The 11,571-nt window shown below is 60.3% G+C and overlaps 1 protein-coding gene across 5 annotated transcripts in view; it reads right to left on the bottom strand.

Annotated features, from left to right (window-relative positions):
- Nucleotides 1–2,750: 2,750 nt before the first annotated feature.
- The window catches only part of SLC38A12 (solute carrier family 38 member 12), a 55,460-nt gene continuing 46,639 nt past the window's right edge, over nt 2,751–11,571 (bottom strand). For all 5 annotated transcript variants that reach the window (XM_077854154.1, XM_077854156.1, XM_077854152.1 and 2 more), the window contains one exon: nt 2,751–5,469. In XM_077854154.1, coding sequence (XP_077710280.1) covers nt 4,709–5,469 — 761 coding nt within the window. In that variant the 3' untranslated portion in view covers nt 2,751–4,708. The remainder of the gene's footprint in view (nt 5,470–11,571) is intronic.

Below are 11,571 nucleotides of genomic sequence, written 5' to 3'. Positions count from 1 at the left end.
TCTGAGTTGAAGGCAGACACTTAACCATCTGAGCAAGGCCGGTGCCCCAGAACTTTTTTTTTTTTTTTTTTTAAGATTTATTAGATTAGAGAGAGAGAGATCAGAGAGACGCAGAGAGAGAGAAACTTTAGCAGACTCTTCCCTGAGTGCAGAGCCTGATGCGGGGCTCGATCTCCTGGCCCTGAGATGACCTGAGCTGAAACCAAGACTGAGAGGCTTAACCAACTGTGCCACCCAGGCGCCCCTGGAGTGGGGGGAACTTCTAACACTGCTCTGTGCCTGACTGGAGAGCTGGACTATGCCAGGAATGCGTGGCCCCAGCCCATTACAGTCAATGTCCTCTGCTCTATGGATTTTCACGGAGCCAGGTCTCAGCCACAGGTGGTAATGTGGGTCTAGGTGAGTGCACGAGGCCAGTACCTTGGGAGGGAGTTGACCTTGACAACAACTACAGGTGGTGAGAGAGTTAACTGTTGGCCGCCAGCCCCTGGACCTGACCCCTCCTGCTCCCCGAATCTGAGCTTAGCTCTGCAGCAGGTAAGCTGGGAGGAGTCTTGAGGTCCAGGCTGCTCTCCGCTCTCTGCCCAAGATCATTAATAACCAAGAACTGGAAAGATAATTAAAAGCCAAATGTGGAGCTGAGCCTGCTGCTGACTGGCTCCGAGGAGGGGCCAATCCTGCTCCTGGAGCCAGGCTCTTGGCTGCCTCGTCCCTGCTCTAGGAATGTGTTCTGGGGAGAGGTGAGCCCCGTGGGAAGTGGAGGCAGGGAGGACGCCTCCTGCAGGTTCAGAGCTTGCTTGGCCTGGCTCCCCAGCCTCCTGCTCAGAGCCCTGGCGCCCCCTGCGCCATCCAGGAGGAGGGCAGAAAGCCTGGCAGTGGGGGAGGAGGGAGCCTTGTCGCAGGGCCGCAGATCAGTCATCATGAACAGGGCCCGACTGCGGAGCAGAGAGCCAGCTGAATCCACCCAGATACCAGACACCCAGACGTGGCTGCTGCTTTTGGTGAGATGCCTTCAGGAAAAGGGAGGCTCTCGGTCACCTGTCTCAGCAGCAGGAACTTTGTCTTACCCTGCTGCTGCGTGGCTGTTTCCTCCACTGGCTTTACTGAGCGGCTCATTGTCCACACCACCTCTTTCCAGGGGCTGCTAGCGGGCAAGGGGCACAGAGCTGAGCCACGGGCAGGCATGATGGCCTCGGTCAGCATACCTGGGCTTCCATCCCGGCTCCAGAACTCTCCAGCCACGCCTCAGTTTGGCTCTTTGAAAGGGTCCTTAAGTTCCCTGGAGCAGGGACAGACCACTTTCGCCCTCTAGACCCTGAAGAATTCAGCCCAGTTTCCCGTCTCTGAATTGTAGCAGGCAGTTGACCCAAGACAATGCATCGGGAGGCTAGGAAGCCAGCAGGTGCCTGGGGACCCATCCCGGGGTCTTCGGTGAATCCGGGGTCTGTGGCTATGAGCACAGCTATATGGCCGGCAAGTGACAAGACAGCCGAGCATCCGTACGTAATAGCTTTATTGAGCACTTCTGTGCCAGGCACTAAGCTCAGCACTGAAGGTCCCACAACCGGTCAGCGGTGCAGGCACTATCACCTCCACGTTATGAATGACGGGGAGGAGCGTGGAGGCTCGCCGCCTGCAAGGGGCAGGTCCGACGTCTCGGTCCACGTTCCCAATCCCCAAATGATGCCAAGGTTCATGCGGACAGCAGCCAGCACTGTGTCCAGCACAGACCAGGCACTCGGGGGGCTGCTATTCTTTCTCCCACCAACACTGTGAACCCCAGCTCCGTGGGAGAAGGTGTGCAAAGCTCTCTCCTGCAGTCCTGGATCTCGCTTTCAGAAGAACAGCTTTGCAGTGGCTGTGAGCATGGCCAGGCTGGGGTCAGCCCTTCCCCGGGGAATCTATGGGCACACGGCCCGAGGGCCTGGCCCTGCCGGGCTCGTCCCCACTGTGACTTCAGCCTGCTTGAGGCCCAGGCTGCTCCTGGCCCCCAGGTGGTGAGAACAGCTGTGTAGCTAAGGGCCTGGCGAGGTGCCCGCTGCCCACCTTCCACCACTCAGCAGTGCCTCGCAGCCCTGTCACCTGCCATCTGCCCCATCCATAAGCCTGCAGCCACCTCTCTGGCCGTAGGGGCAGGAGCCGGTGGCACCCCGGCCGGAGGGAACGCGACTCCCACCGTGGCCTAGCCTGCCCTTGGGGCCAGGCTGGGTGAAAGGCATGTGGAGGCTGTTGAGTTTATGTGCTCCTCCACAGTGACACCTGTACGAGGGCCAGGTCGGGCTGGTGGTCTCCTCTGCCCTCCCTGCCACTGACCCTGGGAGGCCCAGATGTAAAACAGGAATCAAGATCCAACTCGCCCACCTCACCACACTGGTGTAAGCACTTGCAGCCAAGCCTGGTCGATGCACTTGGTGAACAAGCATCATCAGGGGTCTGTCTAGCTGTCGGCAGCCCCCCCCACCCCAGCTATCAGCAGGAGAGCGGAACGTGACCCCATCCAACCTCCAGCAGGTCAGACAGCAGGTGAACACTGAGGAGCAAAGGAGCCCAGACAGTGGCAGTGGGGAGTGGCCTGGCTCACCCTCGGCCATCAGCGATGCAGCCACCTGGGGCCAATTCCCTCCCTCCAGGCCCCGGGCTGCCTGGCTCGGAGGAGGGGAATGGAGCCACCCGACTGCACTGCCATGTGGCTCCAGATTGTCACATAAATCAACCTGGGCTTTATGATGCTAATAAACTCACGGCCAATATTTGGTTTGGAGCCTGGGGCAGCAAGATGATTTAATTTGCTTTGTCCTTAAGCAAGAGGGGATGTAACTAGAGGAGGGTAAGTACAGATGTTTTGAGTTTTCAGCAAACAGCTGGGCAGCTCCAGGTAGGGCTGGAGCCACGGAGTGTCTGCTATCCAGGAGCCCTCCCTGCTCTGCCCGGGGTGGGGTCTCCTGGGAAGAAGCCGCGGTGACAGATGGGGAGGGGTGGTCTATTTTTCACATGGATGGAAAAATCACAATACTTGGGGACGGATAAAGAGATGTGTGACAACAGTGAGAAAGCAGACCACGGCCAATCACGTGCGACCTGGGGTTCTCACAGGCTGGGGCAGCCAGGGCGAGGGGTGGCACCGCCTGTGGACTGCCCAGTTCCTACAAATCTCAGGCCTTCCTCCCACTCCCTCCGAGACCATCAGGGGCCCCAGGAGAGCCAGCGTGGTTGCTCTGTCCAAGGTACGAATACCAGGCCATGCAGGGGAGGCTGGAAGGTTCCCGAAAGTGGGCTGAGCAAGGCACTGAAATCAAAGGGGGGAGTGGGGGTTGGGGACCTGAGACCCCACCCCAGACAGGCAGCTCTGGGTCAAGCTGCTCTGGGCTCCAGGACAGGTGGGCCAGGCCCTGGGCTGGGGGCACGCCAGGAAGGGTCAGGAAGGACCCCCAGGTCCTGAAGCAGAAGGCACATTGAAAATGCAGAGTTCCCCAGTCACCTGTGTTTCCAAAGAAGGCTGGCCCAGCAGACGCATGCATGATTGTGACAGGGATGGGACGACGGAAGAGCTGGTGAGGTGACCAGAAACCCTCGCCTTCTTCCATGAGAATGGTGGCTGGTGCCCCATCTCGCTCCACAGCACCCAAGGGTCATGGAAAGTATGAACAGAGCACCCACAGCCTGGCTCAAAAGGGAGCCACCCTTAGTACTGGAGCGGGAGCAGGGTCAGCCAAGCTTGCTGCCGCCCCACAGGCCTGACCTCTTATAGGGTTGGAAGCAGAGCCTGCCCACCACTACATGGCTGTGGTGCTCTCAGGCCACCGCGATGGTGGCTTGGGGTGGCTCCCTTTAGTGGTCCTTATACACCACCCCCCATCACGCAGGAGCCCCTGTGCACCCCAGTGGGGCAGTCAGGAGAGCAGAGGATCCCTCTGAGGGGTCACAGGCTCTGGGCGTTAAATGGTCTGCCGGGCTGCTGTACGCCGAGGAAGGAGTGCTCCTGCCTGTGGCTCCAAGTCATCACGGGCTCAGGAGCTCAGGACGGGCGCTGGCAGCCACAGCCAAGGGCCCCATTCAGCTACAGTCCGGGGACCCTGGTGCCGATTAGCACTTCCTGTTCTTGTTGTGGGGGCTGGAAACACACCCGTCCCCCTGGGCGTGGCACCTGGCCACTCCAGGCCTGAGGGGAAGGTGGGACCTGCCTGTCACTGGCAAGCCCCAGGGGAGGAGGGTTAGGGCCTGGGACTCGCCCTGAGGCAGCAGCTACTAGTGGAGCAGATTCCCCAGACACAGATGCAGAAGGGACTGGGACAAAGGAGGAGGGGACATGGTGTCTGGTATAAATAGTGGCAGTGCCAGCACTGCGTCCCCACCGTACGGGGAAGGAGCCTGCCCCCATGGTTGTCGTGGTGGGGCCTGTGCGTCAAGCAGAAGCCGAACCTGGAATCCGGGCAGCTGTATGCCCGGGTCGTGCAGCCTGGCTGGCCAGGGGAAGCCCCACGCAGGAGGGCTTGGGAGGAGGGCCGCCCGGCGAGGGAGGCGCGGTGCGGAATCCTGGCCGGGGAGAAGACCTCCAGCTGGAGGTGTGGAGGGCCTCCTCCCAGAGTCCGGTCTCGCCTGCCCCCAGGAACCCTGGGAAGGAACTAGATCTTGGCTCTGCAGGCGGGAAGGTGAATCGGGGGGCCAGAGTGCAGCCCCCACCTCTCTTACCACCAGACACGTTCCGCCATCAGACCTTGGTCTCACTGAGGACAATGTTGGCGGTGACGAAGAAGAAGCAGGAGAAAGCCCAGAGCAGCACGAAGCCCACCCAGAAGGTGTGGCGGAAAGGGGACCTGTGCTTGTTGACGGTCCCATAGCCCAAGGTCAACTGGGTGTCCTTGCGGCAGTGGTACACCAGGAAGGCAGGGATGACGTACTGGATGCCCGTGCCTGCATAGGCCCCCGTGATGCCCACCAGGGACTCCAGGTCATGGGTGCAGAAGGCCACCAGCACGGGGGGCAGCAGGGTGATGGTGGGGAACACCACGCGGTCCACCACCCAGGGGTACGTGCCCCCCTCGCGGTGGAAGAGCGTCTTCCAGTTGTTGCGCAGGGTCACGGCGATGATGGGGAAGTTGGTGCTGATGGTGAAGACGGGGAAGAGGCCCAGGAAGAAGCGCACGGCGGCCACGCTCACGACGTCACAGCGCGCGAAGTTGAGGGTGTACATGTCCATGAGGCTGTCGCCGCGGAAGCAGAAGATGGCGGTGAAGCACAGGAGGCCGTAGAAGGAGAGGATCAGCACGTAGTCCAGGAAGACCAGGCGCGTGAGGTGGCGCTTGGAGGACACAGGTGTGATGAGGGACGGCAGGGAGTGCTGGCACATGAAGGAGTAGACACACACGCCGAACAGGTTCCGGACCCCGGAGAGGTCGGCCAGGGGCGGGTGGCCCTCCCTGTGCCCGTGCCCGATGCGGACCAGGGCCAGCACGATCATGATGGCGAAAGCTGGAAGACAAGAGGGCCGTCGGCCAGCTGAGCGGGAACGGCCCTGGGCTGGCCGGTTGTTGGGTGGCGCCCGCCCAGGGGCCGCGTGGTGGGGCAGGTCGGCAGTGGCTGCTGCCGGTGCTCCCTCTCCCCTGGGGGGAGGGTACGTGTCTCGGGGGCGCCTGGGCATGGGAAGGGGCTGCACTGGGGCGGTGGGCAGGGCGGCCCCACGCTGTCTTCTCCGAGGAGTGCGCGCTCCTGGCCAGGCGCTGCCTGGCTCCCTCATGGGGCTTCTCGGGGCCTCTGCCTCTCCCTGGCAGGTCTGGGTTGGAACTCACATTCACCCTCCCTCCCTCGGCTTAAAGAACCTATGTGTGGGGAGCTGGGGGCAGTGGAGGGGTCAGGGGTGCCGAGCATTTGGGAGGATTTGTCCTCTGGGGCCACGGGCACCTGCTTAGAGGCATCTGAGGGGGGTGGGAAAGAGAGTCGGTGGCTCTGAACAGAGGTGGGCACCCAGGGGCCTACAGCAGGCAGGAGGGTGCCCGTGGCCGCTCAAGAGAAGAAATGGCATCAAGACCAACACTCGGAAGAGCCAAGCCCTCTGAGCTGCTGGCTTCAAGGCTGGAGGCAAATGGCACATGGCCCTGTTCTCCTGGACCTGGTGGCAGAGGCAGGGGACGAGGGAGTGACCGTGACCTGGGTTTGCTATAGGGCAGAAGGGGACCTAGGGCTGTTCGGAGCGAACAGATTCCAGCAGGTTTTACAAGAGCCCCTCATAAGGGTCTCACACCCGGAGCCGCACTCATCAGCTGGGGCTCCCGGAGGCAGACACACTGCGAGGTCCAGCTGACGCCCCCGTGTCTCTGGCTTCTCACATCTGCTACCCAGACTGCCCAGGACCGCCTTCGCCGTCAGCCACTTGATACACACAGAACCCCTGGTATCCCTGTCCTGTTTTGGAGTTCATAAACCCGGCTGTTCAGGCCAGACCTGACGGCCCCCCTAGCCTGTGCTCTGGGACACCTGACATCTGTTGCTGGGCCACACAGGTGAGCGGGAAGGGGCAGCGGGGCTGAAGGAGGCCAGCCTGTCTGAGGCACAGGGCCCCTCCTTGTGTGGGAGGCTGGGGGTGTCCCCGCTGTCCCCTCAGGCCATGTCACAGCCCCTGGTACCCTGGAAAGCAGTGGCCTTTTTCCTGGGACTCACAGAAAGCCAGACCAGTGTGTTCCCACAATGACACTCGGGAGTGGGATTGACAGAAATGTCACCTATTCCTTTTAATCAGAGCTGTCCGACACGGGGGACAGGAGCAGGGAAGGAGCACGGGAACAGGCCTGTGCAAACTGCCAATATAGAAGATGATTTGTTTCTTCCTCAGCCTGCCCCAGTCCCTGCCACTCCCGACTCTGGACAACTCTGAGGACGCCACGACCCTCGCTGCTCCAGAGACGCTGCTTGTCTTCCTTCCGCGCTCCCGCAGGTCAAGAGGAAAATGGGGAGCCAGCTCCTCCCGTGGGGTCTTAGCCCAGGGAGCTGTCTCTGGATTAGCCCCTGGATGATGGTCAGGGGCCGACGGGACAGCCTGGGACCCTGGCAGCCTGGCTCATTGGATCTCTGGGGCTGAATGCAGAGCAGAGATCCCTGGGTGGAAGTGCACTGGGCCAGGGTGGAGGTGGAGTCCCCTGTGTGCCAGGCAGTCTGTCTCAGGGCCAGAAAGGGTCACAGCACAGAACTGAGCAGTCAGGTGGCTACAGCTGGCAGACGGGGTGCATTGGCCGGGGGCGGGGGGGGGTGCCTGGAGCTTAGCTACTCAAGAGGCCGCTGCTGACCGTCCCGCGGAAGGCAGCCGCTCTAAGGCAAGATTCCAACCTGACTCTGCCACCACCATCTCAGGTGTCACCTCGTGACCTGGTGCCACTCGCAGCCTGGAAAGAGGTGCGTGGAGAAAGCTGTCCCTGTGGCTCGGCCTCAGGGTGCCATGGGAGAAGACAGAAAGCCAGCAACTCCGAGTCACTGAGTCACGGCTGCCTCTAGCCCTGGATGCTGGCCAGTGCCTCTCCACCCACCTTCCTCCTCAACGCTACATCTCCAGGAAGCTGTGGGACACGCAGGCTTGCTGACTTCCAGGTGAGCAGTCTGGGCAGCCCTGGGCTTTCCTTACTGCAAAAACACCGATTTACAGAGGGTTCCAAAGACAGGAGACTGAGTTTTTATGCTTTTTTATGCATTAAAGCATACAGAGATATTGGCAACCTCTATCCCGAACCTATGGCTACTGACTGGTGTCTCCTGGAGTCACCGTCTCGGGAACCGTGTCTTTATGTCAATGATGACATGTGACATTTTCTAGAACTTTCAGGGTGGCTGATAAAAAGCATGGCTATGGGAGATAAGAAAGCTTATCTCACAATCTTCTAGCTATAATTAGGCTTACCTCACAATGCTATGACCTCGATTCGTCACCCATCTTGTTCTCTTACTCAAGTCTATTTCCAAAAACCAGATCTACCCCCAAGGGCTAGATGTTGGATCCTATCCAGGAATGAAGATGCCAGAGACTCTTGGGAGGTGATTCTAACATCAAAAAAAGTAGCAGCTCCTGGAGAAGGGCCTGGAGGGAGACAGTCTCATCTGGGGGCCATCCCCGGCGAGCCCCGCTCTCATCACCCACATGCTGTACTGCTTTGTTGCGTGACCTTGCAGCACAGGGAAGCAGAGGTGCTTCATTTGCCCCCCTGGATCCTGACCCAGTACCCACTGGGTGCCAGGCCCCACCCTGCTCCTGGGACACTTAATGCTCCAGTCAGGGGGAAGAGGGACATTCGCTGGAGCAGCGTGTGATGCTCACCACATGAGCACACGGCTCCAAGCTGAGAAGCTCTTCCGAGGAAGGGCACACGATGCCCCCGGAGCAGACGCCTGAGGAGCACTGCCTGGGCTTGGAAAGCGCTGAGGACTGGCTCTGCGCCCATGAGCCCCAGCAAGCCTTGGGAAGGGGCAGTGGAAGTCTGAGGCACCGGAGCCCTTCGGGTCCCCCCAACCCACCCCGCCCCCGTCACTGCGAGGTCACAGGGTGGGCGCTGGCCTATGTTCTCAGGAGTGGAGAGGCAAGGCCAAATGTTCCAGCCTGGTCTCCAAGTGGGCAAGTTCAAAAGAGAGCAGGGATACCCCAACTTCATGTTGTAATGGAGGAACAGAGAAGGAGAGGACGGGAAGGAGGCAGGAGGGCCAGCCAGGTCCTGGACTAGATGCACCAGGACTCACCCCTGAGCGGCTCTCCGGCCCCTGTCCTTGTGGCCACACCCCCTAGTCCATGGCTCCTACCCCCGTGGCTGCGGGAGGAGCAGAGTTCAACAGACATCTCCTAGATGGATGGTCCCATCCCTGGCAGACAGCTGCTCCCCAAACTCATTAGACCTGCTAATAAATCAAGATGAAAGAGGGTGACAGGCTGTGAGTGACAGACTGTCAGGAAGCATGACAGACAGCAGGGCTCTAGGTGTCCACACTGACGCCGAGACTCGGCCGGCTACCGCCAGATGCTTGGCCCACCTGGCCGGGGCTGTGGGGCGGACACTAAGGGCAGAGTGGTGAGTGCTCCCCGACACCTTGCTGCCCAGGCCCTGACTTCTCTCTGACCCTCATAGGCCACGCTCAGAGACCCCAGGCGATAGGACGAGCACCTGGCCCACATCCACCCGCATCGGCGCTGGAACTCACACTCCAAGGGGTGACGAGATGCAGTGAGTTGCCGGGGAGGATTCTGTGGTGGGGAAGGAGGTGAGGGCCTGGCACATGTCACGTGAGGAGTGGCTGTCGGCCTTGGGAGGCACAGCTGCAAGGTGATGAGGCAGGACAAGAGACTTCTCTTTAAATAGCTGAAATAACAGCCCATGTGAAAAACTTGCGCTTGTTTTGTGTAACTCATGGCTCTGCTGGGACTGACCACCCACCTGGTGAAGCCGCGATGACTGCTTACATGTTCTGGGCACCTGAGGACAGTGCACTGAGCAAATATAATCCCTGTCCTTCGGGAGCCCACTGTCCAGGGGAACTGACAGACGTTGCAGAGACAAATTACAAGAACTGGTAACAGCCACATTAGCTGCAGGGTAGGTGATGAGATCCCTGCTGTGGGAGGTATCCAAGTCCTATCCAAGCCCACAGGCAAAAGACAAGTGGGGGGTCGCAGAGGAGCAGGGGTTCTGGTTCTGGCAGCCAGAGGAGGAGGGGCTGGAGGTAGGGCCCTCCACGAGCATCGCAGTTTCCAGGCTTCCACTCTAGTGACTTGGCCTGGAGAGGTGTGCTACCCTCACACACTTACTCTGGCAGCTGCTCTGAGGCCAGCGTCCTCCGGCCTCACCACATCCACTGGCCTTGGGCCACAGCCTGCCCCCGGTTCCCACACATTCAGTCCTCTGGAGGCCTGGGCAGATGGCCTAGTAAAGACACTTCCCTTCTCTATCTGAGGAAGCGTGGTTCAAAGTAAATTTTACACCAGGAACATCCTGCACGACAACACCAGGGTCCCATCACGGGGATGGCGGCGACTTCAACCATGGCGGGTGGTCAGGGTAGTACTGTGTATCAGGTGTCCTCTCATCTACCCAGGCACTAACTGGGCTCTCAAAGTCGTCAGAAGAAAATACGGCTTTCCAGAGGCAGTCTCCTGCTCTCCCTCTCTTGCCAGCAAGAGCCAGAGAAGCAGCCTGGCCAGGAGCTGCGGGGCCTCCCGCTGTCTTTCTGTCCTCACAGCCACACTCCTTTCAGAGAGTAGGACAGGTGGGCCAACACCCTTCTAAACTCCTGCCAAGGGGCAAAGATGGTCCCAGTTTGCAGGGGGAAGAGTGAGAGACAAAGGCAGCAGCACTCGGCCTCCCCGGCTCCTCCCTCCTGAGTCCCTCTCTCCCAGGCCCTCCACCCACAGATGGGTCAAGGCTTCCCCGGAGGGGCAGACTTGCTCTTGGGACAGAATGAGAGACGAGCAGGGGTCTGAGGGCCCAGGGCTCGGGTGTGTGCGTCTGGAGAGCGCAACCAGCAACTGTAGTTTACTTCTCTCTATCCTCCCCGCGCCAAAACCCATCCCTGTGTGAGTAAGGGCCAGCCTGTGCGGCAGGGGTGGGGAGGGAGGAGCTCCTTCTGGGGCCTCCAGCAGCCGTGACTGGCACTGATCTGGCCTCTGGGCCGTGGGGAGGCTCTGCCCACTGCTCCTGCAGGACTCCACTTTCCTTACAGAATTCCAGGGTCTGCGTGGTGCTGGCATGAGCTGGACCACCTGCCCTGGCACCACTGGAGTTGAGGAGCCTGGGGCAGAGCTCTCCTTGCCCCCCCACCCCCAGGACTTCCCCTAGGGGTGCTGCAGGCACCCAGGCCATTCCGGCAACTGGCTGCGGTACCCTGCCTGGTCTCTGCAGGGCTGCTTCCTGGAAAGCTGCTCTCAAGTCTCCGACCTCTGAACCTGGCCCCAGAAGCCCCGGGGCTGTGGTAGGCCCCAGCCTGGGCTGCCCCTGATACCTCGCTGTTCTCTGAGCCCCGTAAGCAGCTTTAGCTCTGACACATAGAAGGCAGAGGCCATCCGTCAAGGCGGCTGTCACGAGGATGGCACCCTCTTCTCCAAGCAGAGAATCAACATGCCAGGGCTAATGATAATGAATGGCCGTGCTGTGCCCATCATCAGAGCTGGATCCGGGGAGGATGTGGCACCAGCTTCCTCCTCCACAGTGCTGCCCTTTGAGGAGGCTGGGGCACAGATGTGCCTCCCTTAGGCTGGTCAGAGGTTGGCCTGGGCTTCCTGAGATTCAGGAGGGCTGGGGGGAGCAGATGGGGTAACACCCGGCTGAGCTGAGAGAAGCTGAAGACCAGGTTTCAAAGCCCTTAAACAGGAGCAGGTGACTGGGCATTTGTTCCTTAGGTAACAGGACCGACTGTGAACAGAGCGCCCACAGGGCCCGGGGTGTGCGTGGGGGCTCACTTCTGGAAGCTCTAAGGCCTCGGAAACCACCAGGGGGAGGGTGGGAGCCCACTGCTCTTCCTCTCAGCAAGTTCAGCTTCACAAGTTACTCTGGATTCAATCAGGTCCTGCCACCGAACTGTGTCATCTTGGGTGGTCCTGTCACTCTGTCA

Source organism: Canis aureus, chromosome 16 (genome assembly GCF_053574225.1).
Source record: "Canis aureus isolate CA01 chromosome 16, VMU_Caureus_v.1.0, whole genome shotgun sequence".
NCBI lineage: Eukaryota > Metazoa > Chordata > Mammalia > Carnivora > Canidae > Canis > Canis aureus.
The sequence above is the reverse complement of the archived record's forward strand: the minus strand, read 5'-3'. Positions and strand labels throughout refer to the sequence as shown.